Source organism: Pempheris klunzingeri, chromosome 14 (assembly GCF_042242105.1).
Source record: "Pempheris klunzingeri isolate RE-2024b chromosome 14, fPemKlu1.hap1, whole genome shotgun sequence".
In the NCBI taxonomy this organism is placed as follows: Eukaryota; Metazoa; Chordata; class Actinopteri; order Acropomatiformes; family Pempheridae; genus Pempheris; species Pempheris klunzingeri.
Window position 1 is genome coordinate 22,721,182 of NC_092025.1, and position 20,606 is coordinate 22,741,787.

The following is a 20,606-nucleotide window of genomic DNA, read 5'->3' on the forward strand; positions in this document are numbered from 1 at the left end:
CAAAGGAAGGCAGCAAACGAGAAAAAAGATAAAACACAGAAAAGACTTGAAGATGCACAAAGCGTCAGCGTTGATTAGCCAGTAGATCAGCTGTGTTCCAGTCAGAAAATCTAGACAGAATACGCTGTACATTCACAAATCTTCGAGTCCAGATGTTATTGATGCAGCCAGAGAAGTAAGTCAGCTTTCTAGACAGACTCTTCTGTTTCACCCCTCCACTTCACATTGTGTAATTCTCCATTATTTAAATATATCAGGACGCCTCATTTTGTATTATCGTTCTCTTAAAGCCACTATGAGTAGATTATTTAATGTGGTTATAACATCTCTCAAATCGATCCGTCTTTTCTTTGTCTCATCAGAAATAAATCGCCTTCTTATTTGGAGATGACTGAAGTCTGACCTGTTTCTCCTAATCTGCTCTTGAGGAGAAGTCAGGTGCAGAACAATAAATCTAATTATGCTGTTTGAGAATAACAGTGGAAACATATATAAGATAAAAGCAGGAGGTCTTTTGCTCTTAGGCTTCTCAGAGTTTTCTCCGCAGCAACCTTATGGAGCAATAAACAGATGAATAATCCATTAATCAGATCTCAGTACTCTCTAACTGATGTTTGGGGGCAGTAATTTAAAAAACACATGAGAAAAGAGTGGAAATATGAAATAAAAGACATGGAGAAGCCATCATACTACACAAGATCTCTATTAGAAATGTAAAAAAAAAACCTGAACATGTATAAATATATATATATATAATACAAGAATCCATCCAAGCCAGATGTAGTAATCTTCTTTTTTTAAACCCTAATAATCAGAGCCAGCTGACCATTTTGATAAAACCTGACTGAGAAATTGACATAAAAAGGTCTTGAATTTGAAGAAGGAGGCCCCTGTGGTTCAGGTCAGGGTGGAGGTGTAGCAGGGGCATGGTCAGGGGTAGGATTAGGGGTGCAGGGGGTGTCGGGAAGTTAGTGACACCCATAGACAGGACAGATAATGCTGTTGTTTAAAATCTATTCGTGACACTGAGAGACTGAAGCTTATATATGATGTGAGACAACTCTGAGAGACTTGAGACCTGAATTTGATCACTGGGACACATTTGTGATATTTAGACTCATTTATCATCAAAAAGAAGAGCTTTTTAGGATTTGAAGTTTGAAAAAGGTTTGATAAAAATGGTCCAAATCGTATAATGGTGTTAAATTGAGCTCAGTTATGTCTCGGAGGAATAAACTGAACAAAGAAGAGATCTAGTTTTGAATTTTTCCTTTCCTCTGGGCCGTGCTGTCTGACACAGTGCCTTTTTTGACGCTACCACAAGATGGAGCCGACGTGAGACGTCTTCCAATCGCACACACATTGGATTTAATGTATATTTAATGTGTGAAAAAGATGAGATGTGAACTCCGGACACTGAGGTCGAAGGCAAACACTTCCTATCCTCCACATGGAGTCAGGCTAGCATCATCTCCTGTGTCTCTGGTCTCTGATTTACACCTGATATTAAAAAGCCTTCTTGTTCTGCCTGCATTGTGATCAGAGCTTGATAATCCATAAAAGTTAGGGATCAATTTATGCCTTTTTTTTTTTTTTTAACAAAAGGACCAAATATTTTCTCGTTCCAGCTTCTCAATTGTGACGATTTTCTCTCTTTGATTGATTTTATATGATAGTAAACTGATTAAATCTGGATTTTGGCCTGTTGAAAATTATCTCATTTGGTTTTAAGCAATCGTGATTTTGAGAAAGACCAAATGATTAATTGACATATTAATTGATAAGGAAAGAACTACCCAGCAGACCTGCACATGTTCTGACCGTTCTGATCGATACTGTTAAGAGCAGTCATAAATATCAGTTCATCTCCATGGAAACAGCTGAGGCCTTAAGTCTCGTCTCATTGCACATTTTCTCCGCTCGTCACCCTCCTTAACTCACAGAGTGGACATGATATGTGTCCATTAGGACTCTACAGGCTATCAGCGTGCTAATCTGGTTTTCTCTGTTCATCATGTGACCCTTGTCCTGTCTGCTGCAATAATGTCCTGACAAAGTTGGACAAAACAATCGATAGTTTGATCCTGTGTTTTGTATCAAAGTGGACGACAATCGACGCCACGTCTGGGAGGCCTCACGTCCCGGTGAAATGTCTCTAGGCAAGAATTTATGACTTTAAAGTCACCATATTTGAACCGGTGACTATCTGAACAGACAAAAGTATCCTCTAGTCTGGACAGTAGATCGACTGGCTTCAACCACATCTATTCACTTCCCTATTCGACCTCCAGACCAACCACTGGAGTCCCAGTTTATCATTCTAAACCAAATCCATCCATCGGCGAGTGGCAGCAATGACGTTTTTTGGATGGTGTAAGAAGAAAACTGATGTAATACTTGATGTGAACAGTGGGAGGGTAGTAGTGTACGTGGGTGGCCCACAGTGGGGATTATGAATGAAGTGAGTATTTATGTGTGAGGAGAGCACCTTGTGAAATTAATCCTCTTCTACTTTTAAGTCAAATCTTGGTGTCATAGATTAGTGGCCAGCTTGTGTTGTGCCACTGAAATATTTAATTTCAGTCTTAATCAGTTTTAGAAACACTCCTGCCATAAGTACTTACTGTTTGCTCTGATTTTGAACCACAGTTTTGCCTTTTAGGATGGACATGTGAGGACATACTGTAGTACTGTTTATAGGGTAAGGTCCTCTATGTACGGTCCCTGCTCAATGTTTTCGATTTGGCACCTTATGCATTATAAATGTCAATAGATGTCACCATCTTATGTAACCCTTCAGTGTTCTTTACTGAAACCAGCTGGAAGTAGTTACAGTCACTAGCAGTTTTTCATAGGTAGGCCTGTTTTGCTACCTTCTATGTACAAATGTACAGTCCATGTCAGTTTGGTGGTATATGTCATTACTTTTTTTTTTTTTAAATAATCAGTTTCTTTTTTGATGTTTTAAAAACACGACCAAAAGATGTTTTATTCTTTGAGAGCAGCACCAGCACGACCTTTAATAAATGAAGAAGTTCTCAAAGTCGGTGTGAGTCAACTTTATTTGATGCAAAGCACGCCGCCCGTTCAGGGTTAACCAGCCACGGTAGAAAACCCTTTACAGTGTTTACAGGTTCTTCATTTCTGTTGGGAAACACTTTGTATAAGTGGGATAATGTACAGTGAGCTGGTCGTTATTACAAAAGGAACCCCCAACAGGGCAATGCAGAGCTTGGATCATCATGAAAGCCACTCGCTGTTCATTATCCCGCTTATTACACGCCTTCATACTAAAGAAATCAATAATGTGACATGAAATATTTAATTTGAAAATGATTTTATTGATTTAAAAATTATCTTTATTGCTTCAGATATCAGAACTGGGTCAATAGCAACAGAATCGAGTATCCAACAAAGCACAAATAATAGAGACTGTATATTGAGTTGGATCAAAAAGAGCAGTTTAACCCTGGAGAACCCAAGAACCCTTTTCTTCTTTGGAAAATTATGAACTATGCATTAAATGACTGCTATAAGTTCACTGAACACCAACATATCCACTTTTTCAATTTTAACCCTTTATTCCCTAATTTAGGATTAGGGCCAAATTTGACCCATTGGGCTTTAGGTGTATCATTTCAAAGAATCACAATAACAAACACTGTCAATGCAAACTATTTTAAACTTAGGAAAATAATCAGTTAACCACACAGCTACATTTAACAATGTTTTTTTTGCTTTATTTGTTGCATGTTAGAACTGGATTTCAAATGTACAAACACACTTTGGCCAATGGAAACAAGAACACAAGGCCAAAAAACAAACACCATGGGTCTTTTCTTATCAAAAAATCTGTTCTGCTAGAGAGAGGAGCTCACACTAGACATTGTGGTAGTCTTTGAATTTCTTTTTTTGTTGATGCAGAGAGGAACTGCACATTTTTCACAGTGCATTTCAGTTTTGAGGTCCTTGCACACAGCACATCGACGGCAATTTACTTATTATATATATTTATATATAAAATAAGTAATACGTTATTATATTATTATAGTTATTATAAGTATTAGTCTCTGGCCCTGTACTACTGAGGTAACTTAGTAAAATATATTATACAAATGAATTTATTTGAAGGCTTTAGCCAAATACAGGACTGTCACCATTCTCCATCTACAAAGTCACTCAAAGAACCAAAGGGTCATTTTTGACCTGACATTTTTTAACCCATACACCCAGAGGGTCACTTTTGGCCCATCGTTTTTTGAACTAGCTCAGAGTTGCTAATTTATCCAAAAAGAATATAAAACGTACTTCTAGGCATTCTGCAAGCTAATACTAAATAGATTAACAAAAAATACACAATTTTACCAACCACTGGTTTGCTGAGAAGACGATTTTGTTTAGGTAGGTTTCCAGCTCAACGAAACAGCATGTGGTCAGTCATCTTGTCACTACCACTCTGGCTCGTGTCAGTTCAATATTCATCCACTAAGTGTCTCTATACAGGGGTCAGAAGTGGCACTCTGGGTTTTTGAAGTTAAATTTGACAATTTTTTTTATGTTTGTTCATTTTGGGTAGCAGCAATTAACAGCGGCCAAATTTGACCCCGTGGGTTCTCCAGGGTTAATAAACCCTCAAAGCGGAAACCTGAATGTGTTGTGTGCAGTGTGTCAGTTAGGTAGCGAATGAGGTCAATCACATGATCGGTCTTGTTCCGTCCGCACCTTCCCATTGTTTTCAAGCACTTAAAAGTTGCAAAATCAATAGAAGCCAATTGTTTCCACCATGAAATATTCACCAACTGTGTGCCTTTGGGGCATTTATGTACACGTCGTCAGTGACATCTGATAATAGGTGAATGTGCATTGAAAAGGGAGGTGAAAGAAAGTGGGTTGGACTGCACTGGTCAAACAAGGCAATAAGAACACAACTCCTAATTACTATGTAATGTATCATGTCTGTACTTTGAAGCTGTCAGATTATTTTTCTTTGTGATTCATATCAGGTAGGAACAAATTATCACCAACGAAAAGATCTCAAGTCTCAATAGGAAGTGCAACCCTGTAGCTTCTATAATAAATAGACAAGACAGTAATAAAATAGACAAGAGATATCAAACAGTAATTCAACAGCTGCTTAAAACTTTGTATTAGCAACACATTAGCCTCAGACTGCTAGTAGAGCAGCTAGTTTGGTTAGCAGTCAGTTGATCATTAAAAAAAAATTTAAAAAAGATGCAATAAAAGGAGTAAAAACAAGTGAGAAGATAAAAGAAGTCTCTCCGTTAGAGGTTTGCTTCATAAAAGTTGATTAAAAAAGTGGGTACAGTTTGGGATGAATTCGCGAAGCCTCATTTCTAGTTTCTCCTGCAGCGGTAAAGTCTGATTTATAATCATATTATTCATATTGAACTCCTCCAGGCATGAATAAATTCCTTTCTGTGTTATCTTTGTTGCCATGTTCACTGTAGGGGAGACCGGGCTTGTTTGGCACACTTCTTTTCTCTTCTGCATTTCTTCGGCACGATTTATGATTAAAACATCACAACCAGCGCTGAATCAAACGTTAAGGTCTCTGCTGTGTCCTGATGTTCACACATGTTTTCCAGAAGTAGGAAATTTGTGATTAAAGTCACGTCATGCATTTGTGCCAACCGGCCCCATCACTTTTTTTTTTTTTACATCATCATGTCAAATCATGCTGCATTAGTTGCTTTAAATGTATTTTTAATGTGTCGGATCCACAGGCCCCAGAAGTCTGATGATATGTTGTTTATGAATAAAAGCCTCAGTGGTATCTATGTGTGTGTGTGTGTGTGTGTGTGTGTGTGTGTGTGTGTTGTTTTTTCTCAAAACGTCTACTTTAAACGAGCCTGGTGATATTGCTCACCACCATCCACCTACTCGAGATGCAGCGTGACATTTATCTAACACGTGGATTATTAATCAGCCTTGTTTATCAGCATGAGTGCTTCTTCTTCGTGATTTGCCGCCAAAACTAACGTGCATTGATGAAGACGATGCTCAAAACTGAAGAAACAAGCGAATCACTAACTAAAGTAAGTGTTTTTTTACTGTCATAGTTATTTCCTAGTAATGTACGGCTGGACTTATTGTGTTGGTTCCTTTGCATTTCACTGTGCTTGTCTCAAATGTGTGGGTGTGTGCACAGCTCTGCACACCCCACCGGCTTAAATGTGTGTGTGTGTGTGTAAGATATCCATCTCCCGATTGTGCTTATTTGTGATAATATGAAGATAATGTTGATTTATGCTTGAGGCAGGATGTGTTTTCCTTGTGGACTGGAACTTTGTTGTCCACTATTGTTTCATCGGTTCATTTATGTGTGATCACAGTTGTTAATCTGAGGATGCGTATTTCAACATGTGCATGTTCATCATGTAGATCTGACGCGGTGCCTTTAAGTCATTTGCACACAGTTAAAATGTTCAAGGATATTAAATACAAATAACAATTGAATGAACTATAACTTTAAAGGATTTCCAACATCCAGTTTCTGCACACACGAGAATCAGATGTTCAAAACTTATTATTACACTTTTATCCAATCAGCTCTGCAGTTTGTGAAAGTTCCCATCTTTTCACTTTAATAAAGACTTTAAATCCTTTAAGTGAACACTGAAATTAAACCTTCTTACTGACCAGACTTCAGAGAGGAGTGCATGCAATCAAAGTTGAGTTGTGATCTTTTGCAGCCGGGTTATATTCAGCAACAGGTCTGAATGCCGTATTGTTCCTTTACAGAAATAGAAGACGTTCCCACCGGAAGGGACGTGTTTGACAGAACAGTTCAAAGCTATTTGAACCCAGTCAGTCTTTATCTGCCACATGCAGAGCTGTCAAACCACTGAATATGTTTCTGTCCTTCAAATGTGTTCTGTTGACATGTTGGTATTGAAAACACAGCTCAAGAGAAAGGCTGCCTCTTCGTCTTCCCCTCCCTGTGTGGTGAATGCTGGTCCTGTTATGTGTCTGTGGTTACATAAGTTTCTAGGTGTGTCTTATTATGGCCGTGTGTGTCACACTGACATGATGTGTTGTATTATTTCAGTTTATTGCTGATATTATCACTTGTATATTCTAAAAAAAAAAGAAGAAAGAACTGACTTTTCCAAATTAGTTAAATACATCAAAATATCATCTGCAAACGAGAGTATATTGATGTTTACTGATATGATATCTGATATCTGTAACACTTGATTTTGCAAGCAGATCTATTGCTAATGTAAAAATTAGTGGGTAAACCTGTTTAAATATATTCCCCAGGTGATAGATTATCAATACAAATTGTAGTCTTGTGATCACCTGCAGGCCCTCTTGTGCTAAATATTTATTTACTCAAATCTTGCTCGTGTAGTTCCCGTTTATTGTCCCCATGCATGTGTTACTTATGTCATCATGTTGCTGGTGTTTGTGCAGGATTTACTGCTCTTTACAAAGGCGGCTAAGTGAGTGACTCACTGTATAGTTCAAGTAACCACCAAGTTCATAAAAACTGAGTACTGATAAGTACTGCCTAAGGAATTCCTTAAGGAATGCACGCATACAGGATGTACAGCTCGCCCCGTGGGGGTGGAGGCACAAAGTGGAAGAGCATGCCTGCATTGTTTGCATGTCTGAAGGAAGGGATTGGCTTTGTTATAATGGAAAGTGTGTGTTTGAGGTGATTACTGTCATTTATTTATTTATTTATAGACTCCTTTCACAGCAATTTTCTCTCTCGACCAAAACAGTAGCAACTTCAAACCTGCTTGTCTATGAGATCATTAATTTTCGTACTCTGTCCTGTTATGTAACACTCAGGGGTGATTATTAACTACAGTTCTTATTATAGTGTCTTTTTCGTGTGTGTAAAAAGTCACTGCCACATTGTATTGATATGAGGTGTTGTTACAGTTTATTAAAAAATCAAGTGGTATCACCACTAATCAGCAGCTTCCATAACAATCTGCTAATTTAGAGATATCATGTCGACAAAGATGACATTTTGGCTTGAAGGTGGCGATATCGGGAAGCTTGCCGAGTGTCCAAATTGGAGGTGGTTCAACCTCAGGGAGCATGATTAGGATTAGTAAATTTTACACAAATCTCCCCATGTGTGGAATTTGTATGTTATTATTATAGCAGCACCCTTCAAATTATCCTGACGTCTTAATTAGTTCATTGTTTCGCTCATATCCCTTCGTTCTCAGTAGGGAGTAATATTTTTATTTAATTCTGTTGCTAATATCAGACATTTTAAAATAGTAAACTTCATGATTTTAATATTTGCTGTGAAAAGTACAAATCGGTTCTGATTTCTCCTTTTATATCCTGCAGGAAAGCTCACGGAGTCTCCAAAATGAAATGGGTTCATCCTGTGGGGACAATGAATAATATACTTAGTCGGTTCACTGTAGTCCAGACTGAAATATCTGAAGGGGATGAAACTTGATGACTTTGGGGATCCATTGACTTTCCCTTAGCGCCACCACGAGGTTGAAATTTTAGTTTTCCAAGGAAATTCTCAATAACCATTTGTTGGATTGTCATACGACCCTCAGGATGAATCTGAATAACTTGGATGACCCCGTGAGTGTTGCTCTTCTTCTGTGGTTTTCCTCGCTGCTAGTGAGAGCTTGTATGGTTGAAGACATTAAAAGTCTTCATCAGCAGCTCCCCACCACGATGCAATCATCGTGTGCTCATCGAGAACTTCTCCTTGACATCACAAACCAGGAATGTGATCTAGTGTCGTCCGTGCTGTTGAACCTGCAGTGAGAATCGGTCATGACTGGAATGTGGCAAAGTTAGCGGGTCACATTCTTCCCGTGTTCACGTCGGTGGTTAATTAAGAGGTTTGTAAAGAGAGTTTCTCTCACTGACACAGTTCATTGTTCATTGTTTCCATAATGTCAGGTGTGAATGAGATTGCGTGTTAAAATGTTATGTCCCACTAGTCAGCTCGTGGTCAGTTTGCCATAAAATTTGATGTAAATACTCGTGATCTTCAGAGGATAGATCCTAAAGTTATTGGTAACCCTCTGACCTCCATTCATGCACCACAATCAAGCCCATGTACGCAAGAAACATCAAAATATAATCAGTAAAGTGTTTCCTGAGCACGTTCCTGCTCCCAAAGGAATAAACCCTTTTGATTTTAATATATTTACCATTTTAGCTCCATTATAGGTCAATAATAGCAAAATCATCAGTATGTAATTCAGTTCATTCAACAGGCCTTTAGTTTTGTCCAGTTAAGAGACATGTTGAGTGATTTCACTGCTTGCCCTAACACAATCATGTGTGTACATAAGTGTAAAAGATATAAACCCTGCTGACCCTGAAAGCACCAGCCTCAGTGGTTTTAATTATCTCTCTATTATAGTTTAAAGATTAAAATGAATGCAGCAGGTTAAAGGACCTGTAAAGGTTTTACGAGGCAGCTATCAAGCTTCTTATCGGACTCACAGTCATTTCTGTGTCAGAACCACAGTCCAAAGATCAAAGTCAGGGTCAGCCTGTCTCTCTGCTCCCGGCCAAGGTTTTGAAAGGTGGAATAAAACTGATGAGAGCTTTTATTTTTCTGCCAACACGTGAAATTTATTCTGCTTTTGTTTAACCACCCACATATTTGGTGTCAGCTACACAATAGGTTTTATTTCAGAAATGAACAGGTGGAAGTAACTAACTGTTTTAACATCAACGGACTGCAACTGGCTCTCTGTACCTTGTTCTCAACACCAGCCTGTCAAAAAAGAAAATACTGTGAGCTGGAGACATTAATATGTCCTTAAAATTAATAAATAATTACGCTCATAAGGCCCTTCACATTAAGTGCTTCCCATTCTGTTCCTCCATTATCAGCACGTATATGCTGACAGGAGAGGTGAGTAAACTGAAACACTACACTTGTGTCCTTGACACTAAACTGCACAGCTCTTTCTAGTGAGTCTATAAGTGTCTGTCTGGATAATTGTTCAATATTGTAAAAGAAAAAAAAAGATCAATATAGAATGTGTTTAGTCCAAAAAGGGCATATTATATAAAAAAGAAGACTCAAGAAGACCACTCCAAGTCTTTTTAGTTGGAAACAACTCAGCTACGATAGATAGACAGACAGATAGACAGACAGACAGACAGACAGACATAGATTCTTACAATGTTTGTCCCTCAGATTTCATCAGAAGACTTAATGCTACCTTCAAAAACCTCCTCCTCAGCTCCAAACTCCCAGTTCCTAAACTCACAGCTTTGCCAACAAGATGGAAAAGAAAAGAAAAAAACTAGGCTGCAAATGTTTTTATTGTTCAGTTCATTCAACTTCAGGAGCTGCTCAGTGTCCAGATACTCTCTGCTCTGTCCTCAACTTCTTCACTAGCCAGTTATGCATTCTGTGCAATACATCTAAAGTACCAAAAGTCAAAGTACCCATAATGCAGAATAGTTTAAGAATGAAATTGTGTTATAATTATGGAAGCATAGATGATTTCATTCAGCTGGTAAGCAGGCCTTGATTAACTCTTGAAGTACTGAGCTTTAGTCAAACTTTGAGATACTTGTGTGTTAATTGTTTATATATTATTTACTTCATACATTTATTCCACCACATTTCAAAGAGAAATTATTACATTTATCAGCTACTTTACTTTACAGATGAAGATTTTACAAGACAAAACCATAAGATGATATAAAGTACAAAGCATTGTTAAGACTCTCTGGCTTGATTCAACAAAAGAAATATATAACAGCTTTGTTTTTTCTTCTGTCCAACCCAGTTAATCATCTCTTAAAACTGCCTTGTGACTCCGTATTTGGGAGCCACTGGACTGAACTACCTCACTGTACACATAGTTTTTGAATAATATCCAAACCTCAGCTGCAGCAGTAAAGTTCTGCTCATGTGTTGATGCACCAGCGTGAAACATCTGAACAATGTCACATGTAGAAGTGCATCACTTTACAGCAGAACACTGTAATTTATCTTGATGATAAATGTTAGAATAGCATCTTATAGACAGTATTTCTTCCACCACTGTTCTTTCACCTACTGTGCATCAAGTGCAAAAGTTGTGCACAGTTGTGATATTTCCTACAGCACTTGGAGGCAGCGTCAGTCCTCACAGGGAGGGAGGGGGCGTTTACTGCACGCAGTAAAAACTCCGACACACGCCACCTCTGTTACTTCACACAGGAGGGTTGTGCAGCCTACAGGTGAGGGACAAGACACAGACAGCCTGCAGAGAGAGCAGCACCCAGAGGCCCCGCAGTGTCACCTTCACTGACCGTCAGTGCACAGGCTGTCTGTCAGGGACGGTTCTCTTCCTCCGGCTGCATCGGACGACGCTCCCATCCCGGTGTCGGACCACATCCATCAGCACCAGCATGCCGTCTCTGCGCCACTCGTACACGGTGACAGCACCGGAGGACCCGGCCGCTTTCCCCGTGGACAAATCCGACCTGCGGCGCAAGAGTCCTCCGCTGTCCCGGTCCAAGCTGGTGTCCACGTTCATGGGTCTGATCATCAACCAGGCCAAGGTGAGTCCGGCAGCCCTGCTCCTGTCTCACCTTTCTAATGGCATCCTCTTCCTCCTCCTCCTCCTCCTCCTCGTCCTCTCTTTGATGCTCTTTCATTTTGGTAACTTTTTCTCTCTTTTTTCTGGAAAGAAGTCATTTTCCTGCCTGAGCTCTCAGACTTTTTAAAGTTCCTCTTACTGTGTTTTAGCAGGGGCGTCACTGCAGGTGTGTTTAGGGGGGCTGGGCCACAACAACCCTGGGGGAAAAAGTAGTTTTTAGGAATGCACAAGTCCTAAAATGACATTATTCAGCTTTGAAGATTGTTGAAAAGTATCTACAGCGAGTATGATCCTGACATTATTAATGTTAAACTAGAAAGGCAGACCTCCTTCAAGGCCACCGGGCCACATCTGCTGTTACTTCTTTGTTCAGGAGTCAGAAAAGAATAAAATAACCTCTCCAAAATTTAAAGTGGTCTTCCTCTGCCCATTAAACACACTTCCACAAAGTTTCATGAAAAGCAGACCAGTAGTTTTTACCTCCTTGGAGGTAATAATATAACGGGGGGGTTGAATATTTTACGTGCATAAAAGTGGAAACAAGTTTGTACATTTCTAAAAATGTGATTCCAAAATATATATTCAGCTCACATATTTTAAAACCAAGTGAAGGCTGTTCCTTCAACCTGTAGATAAAGTGTTTATAACATTTCACAAACTTCACAGTAAAACTATAAATAATTATTCATATGCAGTAAAAAAGTATGTTAAAAGGAGGAATTTTAAACAGGCAGGAACCTTTAAAGCACTTCTCAACATCTTATACAACTCTGGCACCATATGGAGGCTCTGTGGAGGTCCTGACGTGACCTTTGGGCCCTTATCAGCCTTTAAGAGCACCGTGCTGTAAGCACACACAGCTCGACAGGCAGGAACAATGCAGTGAGAATAGCTGCTGCCCGTATCAAAGCCACACTTAGAGTGTGACGCTGGTTGTGTAATAGGAAGGAGCGCTGTTGATAAGTGTCCTTATCAGCCGTACAGTACATTCTGTGAACTCAGAGCTGCCACCGGCCCGCATGTGTGCTCGTGTCCATGTGGGTTTGATGTGTTTACGACAGCGTGACCGAGTTAGCCCACAGTTCAAGTCTTTGTCCTTGTTAATACTGTAGGTGATATTATTAGTCTGCACAGAGGATGTGTGCTCTCACTGGCATGCGTCACACCAGCAGCCCCGGTGATGGCGATTGGTCGGTTAGTTTTGTTCTGGACTGAAATATCTCCACGACTATGAAATCAATTGCCATGAAATTTGATAATGTGACGTTCGTGGTGCCCAGAGGATTAATACTTTCCATCTATCACCATCTCCCTGTTACAATGTCTCGAAGGCCTGTGTGATGTTTTCAGATTGATAGTTTGGTGCAGCCAGCAGCCCAACATCAAAACAGATCCACTTTTTCAGCTCCATCCACCGATAATTGGTTTTATAACCCAAAACCTGCAGAAGTAGTAAGACTCCCATCAGCCCCAGCTGTCCATCGGTGGACAAGATGGACTTTATGTTACAAAAACATCAGCATAGCACGCTGACGTTAGCATCCAGCTCTAAGTCTAAGCGCAGCCTCTCAGGGCTGCTAGTGCGGCTGTGGTTTACAGTTAACCATTCAGTGAATGATCTCCACTCTGAGAGAGTTTTTCCTCTCTGTTGTGGGTGGTTTTCATTTGTTTTATTTTTAAAGCACCAATAATTCTACTTCAGGGTGGCATTTTGGACCTTCCCCAGCCCTGCTGTTGTGCAGCACAGATTTATGTTTATACTGTTTGGAAGGGAGTGGCAGAGCTGGCACCGTGTGTGTGTGTGTGTGTGTGTGTGTGTGTGTGTGTGTGTGTGTGTGTGTGTGGCGTCCTTCGTCACATGTTGTATGGCCTTGAACAGGCTTGCATAGCTGGTGTGGGACATTACGTTCTCTAGCTCTCCTTCTCTCTGAAGCCCTGCCAACCGGAGGAGAGAGCGCTCGTGTTCAGAGCGCAGAGATTACCTGAACGCATCACTCCCCCGGTTCCTGGATGGGTCTTTTTAAATCACAAGCCGCCTGCTGAGCGTGCCGAGCCCCGCTGGTCAGTATTCACAGCAGTGCAGCAGATTGGGACTCGCACCATATGGTCACCTTCAAATACTGCAGAGAAGAAGAGAAACACAAAGGGGAAAATAAAAACCATTAGAGCCAACAGGGCTGGTCAAAGCTTGTGTGCTGTCTGCAGGGTTGGAAAGCATTTGGAACAACATGGCGACCATCATGAGGCACTAAACCTCTCCACTGAAAGTCTTGGTAGAGATAACACATTAGGAAACACTAGCCTGAGTTCAGAATCTGCTCTTTCTGCTCAGCTCTGTGCTCCTAAACATCTCATACTTCCAGGTCTGACCACTGTAGTATATTTGTTCTAATAACAGAAGAGCCACAGGAGGGGAACCAAGGCCTGACACTGACGTTGTGTGTTCAGTTTGCAGTTTGTGTGTGTGCATGTATGCCTCCGTCACAGTGTTGCTGCCTCCAGGGTGTTCTGTCCACATGCGGCCTCTCTGCCGTCAGCAGAGGCGTCGAGGCGTGACGGTGCTGACTGGCTCGGAGTCATCACGTTACACTGTTACTACGATCCCTCATTCAGGATGTGCAACAGGTCACAAGCCAATGTGTCACCTGTTGATACTCACATAGCAACAGAGACCAGATGTGTTTATCTGTTCACCACAATTATTCAACAGCTGAAAATTAAACATTGGTAACTGAATAATTCTTCAGCAATAGGACACCAGGAGCATTGAAAACTAGAAAAATTTGACTTTGTGCATTTTATTAATCATCTTAATTGTAAATTGGTTCCACTGGGTCCCTGCTAGAGTTCTGCAAGGGCCGAAAACCAGACCTGGACGCACCCATAAGACCCAACCTGAAGCCAGCTGGTTCTGCTAAACCCAAGCTGGAACTATGTTTTTGCTTTATGTGTATATTTTTGCCCCATCATATGGAGATAGATAACATTTTCCTCTTAAACGACTCATGAGGATAAAGAAACAACCTAAAAGCAGCCTGAGCCTGAAGCTTTACACAAACCTGATCTGAAACCAAACACTGTGTCTACACACGTCAGGTAGTCGTGTGTGTCGGCCAGCAGAACCTTTTTCTGTGCCTTCTCTACGAAGAAATGGAAGTTTAGGTTTTAGCTTTGGGCTCCAAATAATGTTTAACATTGCAATGACTCACCTAATTCATTAACGTGATTAATTCTGCTCTTTTATACATTAGCTTTCAAATAATAAGCTGTTGGTCCATTCAAACTAGTTAGTTAGTCTGGGTTACAACAGCGAAGAAGTCCCAAAGACATGTTTCCCTGCGTTATGTTGGTTTTAACCAGGATCTCCACACATATTTAGAAATGCCAAATGCAGATGATTAACACCACATCACCAGTGGTACCAGACATGTCAAAAGCGAAACTAGTTGACTTGACTGGCGCACTGATGTCAAACTCTTCACACAAACAACTTGACACCACGTTATGTTCTGCAGATTCTCAGAAAAGCTTTTCCCTTCGGTCTGCATCACATGCTTCGGTGGCGTCACCGTCCTGTGAGTGGCGGCCGGTGGGCTCTTCAGCGCAGGGGGAGGTCAGGACACGCTGTGGCATTTCATCGAAGCGTGTGGAACAGTAGCTGATATCCACGGAGCTGTGATGCTGCCAACAATGTGACTGTCAGATGGTATGCATCTGATAAATGCCACGCAGTCCTCAGAGGCTTGTTCACACTGGAGGAATGTAGCAGGGATGCTGTCATGCATCACTTTCATCAGACTGTGTGCGAACCGGTCTGTTGGGATGTACAGCAACAATAAATATCCGTGGCCCTTCACTTCTGTTTATACGGACGCTTTTAGAAAACTGCTGCATCAAAACATATTCATTTGACAAGTTGACAAGTCAGCTTCCGTTGTTTAGCGTATGGTTTGAATTTGGCTTGTAGTAACTCCCATCATAACTAATTATATCCCGTTAAGGGCCCAGTTTGGCCCATAAGGACCCCGGCTGTCGCTCATCTTTTCCCAAACACCAGCTCATACATTGAGGATGTTTTTTTTATGATTCAGTCCCTTCTGGGGCCACATGACCGTGTTTGCAATATTGTTTTTGCAGGATGTGTCGGCGCTCAAGAATCGCTCCGAAACTGTGAACTTTAATCCTGGAATAAATTCATTTTACTATGTTATCTACTGTCTAGCTGTGTTGTTGTTGCGCTCTACGATACTTTTTCATAATTCTCCAAACAAAAGTATGAGTAAACTGAAATCTCCTGTCATTCTGTTTGTACAGAGCAAGAGTCCTCAAGGCCTCGTGGGACTGAGGAACCTTGGCAACACAGTAAGCGCTTTTCTTCGCCTCGCTGTCTGATGTACAACACGCTGCACTTTGACCACCAGCATTTTTCTGATTTTTTTCCTGTTTGTGATTTCCAGTGTTTCATGAACTCCATCCTGCAATGTCTGAGTAACACCCCCGAGCTGAGAGACTACTGTCTGAGAAACATCCATCGCACAGACCTCAACAACAACTGCAGGACTAACTCTGCTGCTCTCATGGAAGGTACGACGAGGCCCCCGAGCTATTGAACCACATGTCAGGAGCATGACGAGGAACACTGTAGACCTGCGTAGTGACTGTAAATGTGTTGGCTGAGTTCACGCTGTTCACTTAGTTTAAGTATAGTACAGTACAACACAGCTCGATGTAGAGAAATCTCTTAGTCAAGGTCAAAACTCTGCATCCTTATCTCAGACAAGCCAGCAAGCTAGAGGATGCAGATTACTCTGAAAGTGTTGTGTCTGTACTTTGGTGCAAAATGCAGATGTTAGGAAAAGAAAAGCCTCCCCAAGAGGTTCCAGTCTGTGTCAAATTTCATAAAGGACGAATTGCAGATATGCGAACCAAAGAAGCGTCTTTTTTCATGACTGTGGTCTAATTTTCTGTCATTATTTTACTCTCTCCTTTGCCTGCTGTCGCAGAGTTTGCAAAGCTGACTCAGAGCCTGTGGACGTCTGTGAACAACGAGGCCATTAGTCCATCTGATTTCAGGAGCCAGATCCAGAGATACGCTCCCAAATTTGTGGGCTGCAAGTGAGTCATCCCTCCTCCTGTACTATAGAGAATAGAAGTACACTGAGAGGTAAAACTGAGTGAACATGCCGGCTGAAATGAAGTAACATTTTCTCTCTTTGTCCGCCTGCAGTCAGCAGGACGCCCAGGAGTTCCTGCGCTTCTTATTGGACGGTCTCCATAACGAGGTGAACAGAGTGACAGTGCGCCCGAAGGTGTCTGTGGAGGATTTTGACCACCTCTCGTAAGTCGCCCCCCCCCTTCCTCTGCTCCCAATAAGTCACTCATAACCTGCCCCGTCAGTGGCACCTTTCACTGCCAAAGACAACACAGCTTCCTGCCCGACTGGGTCACACTGCGCAAAACTAAACGGTGTAATTGTTCATAATTAGTATGTACATTGAAAATAGGATAATAGAACAAATTCCATAATTATCATAATTCTTTTAGAGGACACACATTTTATTAGTTTTCAGGCTTTAAACAACCGCTGGTTTGACTTGAGCTCTGCTGTATGTTTTCATCCACAGAGATGATGAAAAGGGGAAGCGGATGTGGAATATGTATTTGGAGAGAGAGGACAGCAAAGTAGTGGGTAAGGGATTTACCTTGGCGTGCTGTATAATTAGCCCAAACCCTGCTCGACAACCCTTCGTGCACATGGTGACCGTAATTGTCCGTCTGTGCCCTCAGATCTGTTTGTTGGACAGCTGAAGAGCTCTGTGACCTGCACCGTCTGTGGCTTCCGCTCCACAGTGTTTGATCCATTCTGGGACCTATCGATACCTGTTTCACAGGTCAGAACGCACACACACACACACACACACACACACACACATCTGTATCACATCCGACATCTGTATTTTCTAAAATTGTGTTGTTGTCATACTCTGTTCACACGACGCTCTGTGTCTCCACAGAAGAGCTCAGGAGAGGTGACTCTCAAAGACTGCTTGAGACTCTTCACAAAAGAGGATGTGTTGGATGGAGAGGAGAGACCGGTATGCACGCAACACACCAGGCTTCAGCTTCCTTTCTAAAGATGATATATGGATTTTACAGCAGCAGCAGCAGCAGCAGCATCTCACCACCTTCTCTGTGTTTGTCTCTTTCTCAGACATGCAATCGATGCAAAGCCAGAAGGAAATGCACCAAAAGATTCAGCATTCAGAAGTTCCCTCAGATCCTCGTGCTGCGTATCCTTTCCTCACATCTTTGAGTCATTTGTGTTTGAGGATTGCAGCCTTATTGCTGACATATTAGCACACATTATGTTACTGTTATTAAAGAAAAGGAGCACATAGCAGCTAAAGAGCCTGATGTTTCTCTCAGGAGTTGTTGGGAACCAAACCACAGCTAGTTTCCCAGATAGCTGACTCTAAAAGGATGCTAATGTTGCTCCATGTCTCCACTTTTGACGTATTTAGGAGGTAATACGTCAGAAATTGTGTTCTTAGCTTGTTCTGCTTGTTCTGAATGTTAAATTGTTGTTCAGTTTAAGTCTAATAAATGTAAAACTGTTGAACTGACCAATCTGTAACAATGCATCACTTTCCATGAGCTGGTGATCAAATGTTTGATGTGTGCAATCTTTGTTTGTGAGGTAACTATGAAGTGAAACTGTCAAATGGATGTTGTGGAGTAAAAGATACTATATCAGTAATATATTTCCCTCTGAAATACAGTGGGATAGAAGTAAAAAATGGAAAATGCCTCTTAAAGTGAGTTATCTTGAAGCGGTGACCGTTCCTTGACTCACTGTTCCTCTCAGATCTGAAGCGTTTCTCAGACTCGAACATCCGAACCAGCAAGCTCACCACGTACGTCAACTTCCCTCTGAAAGAGTTCGACCTGCGGGAGTTCTCCTCCGAGAGCGGCGGTGAGTGTTTTCCAAAGACGAGGAGAGGAGGGAACGGCGATTCTTGTGCTTTTTCAAGGTCAGCTGGATTTGATGAGCGAGGCCCTGCACTAGTGTTGTCTGACAGCGTTGTCTCTCCCCCGCAGAGCGTGCTGTGTATAACCTGTATGCAGTATCCAACCACTCGGGAAACGCTTTGGGAGGTCATTACACAGCCTACTGCAGGAATCCAGCGCTGGGGGAGTGGTACAGCTACAATGACTCCAGGTATCAGCTGTCAAATCTGCCCACATGTCATCATATTACGTCACATATGGTGTTATCAGTTTGGCAGAAAGCTGTGCACTCTTAATTATACTGTTTGCACCTGCTGTCAAATAAAGATGAACTCTGTCACTCTGTATAAAGGTGTGTGAGCTTGTTGGCAAAGTGAATGTGCAGATTGGGATTATTAGGTAGCACTTCTGTTCCCATATTTAATGAAGACATAGTGGAAAATCCTTCCAGCACTCATGTGCTCTCACAGACACGATGTTCAGTGGTATTCAGTGTAATAACCAGAGTGTACTGTACGTTGTGTGCAGGGTCAGCCCGGTGTCCTCCAGCCAGGTTCGCAGCAGCAACGCCTACGTCCTCTTCTACGAGCGGGCCCCCTCCCCACACAGCAAGCATCAGACGTGTCGGCTGTAGACGCCGTGGAGGAGTAACGGGCTGGAATAAACTGGGGCCTACAAGTGGAGTCAGACACTGCCTGCGATGAGAGAGCTCCACCTAGTGGGAAGAGTACTGCCACGACAGGCTGTGGAGGCGGCGCACAAAGACGTGTAGCTGAGGGGAAAAAAAAAAAAAAACACCCTGTGACCTTCCTCACGTTGTGCTTTTGAGGTAAAAGGGTGGATGTGAAAGCACATTTGTACTTAAGGATTTCAAGCCGAGCTCATAAGCTGGAGCTGGAACTGAAGTGACGTTGAGAAAACACTACAGTACTTCCATTGTCAAAAAAACATAAAAAATTCAGCTCAAGGCACAGCTATGAGTCAACGGTAAAATGCCTGTTTGGAGTACAAGACCCTCCTCATGATGCAACTGTGGACTCAGATAATGATGTTTTTTTTTAGTTTATTTTCACTCCAAAGTCACAGCTGTGCCTCGACCTGAATCTATACCAACTTGAGTGTTTTGTGTTCTTTATTAATGCACTTTGAACTGGAACTATTAATCTTATTATGTGAGGACACTACGGAGGCTTGGAAAGTGCCTCGCACGCTGACTGCAAGGAATAAGTTATTCTATTTAATATAATGCCAGTAACTGAAAGTGCATACTGTATTTGTGGTTTAACAGAGCCTTATGGTTTCCTCCAGTGGAACTCCACTGATGGAGAGAGGACATTTTCTGTCAAAGTGCATTTTATTTTTGTACAGTATTTATGGACAGCACAGTGAATGTAACTGTTCTGTAGAAAAGCCAGACAAACCAAAGCAGTTGTGTAAAAATGCATCAACAATACTTCTTCCAGCGATAATGTTGCTGACTTTGCATCCAAGTCAGCTCAGAGTCTATAAATGATTAAAATCCAGTGTGAACTTAAACTGCGTCACGTTTGGTTGTTTTTTTATTTTTTATTTTTATTTCACCCTCTTTTATCCAGCCAGCCAAATGGAAGTTGAGTATGTGAGAGTACGAGCAGGAACAAGAATGGGTTTTATACATCGTTACATCGTGATACATCAGACCTCCTGATGTCTGCAGAACAAACTGAAAACACAAAATCTGACCATGTGAAGTTGCTGCCAACATGCTAGCAAACACTTTCCTGTTTATGAGAAGGCACAGAGCGACGATAGCATTTGTGTTTCTTGTCTCGTGATAAACTTAATACTTATATTCTGTCTCCTTTTAGCTCTGTTTTTAGGCTCAACAGACTTTTTTTGGTTTGCTGTTTGGTGCAGTCGGCTTAGGTTGAGCTAAAAAAGGCTAAAAGTGCTGAGGGGAACTGTGGAGCTGTGTGATAACTCTTACATCTCACATTACACACCATCATTTGATCCGTTGTTCATACAAAAAATAATGATTACTGC

At 41.4% G+C, this 20,606-nt stretch overlaps 1 protein-coding gene across 1 annotated transcript; it reads left to right on the top strand.

Moving 5' to 3' along the window:
- The first annotated feature begins 11,247 nt into the window (after positions 1-11,247).
- Positions 11,248-19,562, top strand: LOC139212782 (ubiquitin carboxyl-terminal hydrolase 2-like). Its single transcript, XM_070843315.1, has 12 exons — positions 11,248-11,535; positions 15,888-15,935; positions 16,031-16,157; positions 16,577-16,688; positions 16,801-16,911; positions 17,198-17,262; positions 17,361-17,464; positions 17,588-17,668; positions 17,785-17,863; positions 18,439-18,546; positions 18,672-18,792; positions 19,110-19,562. The coding sequence occupies exons 1-12, from the start codon at positions 11,383-11,385 to the stop codon at positions 19,213-19,215; spliced, it is 1,215 nt and encodes a 404-aa protein (XP_070699416.1). The 5' UTR covers positions 11,248-11,382; the 3' UTR covers positions 19,216-19,562.
- Positions 19,563-20,606: the final 1,044 nt, after the last annotated feature.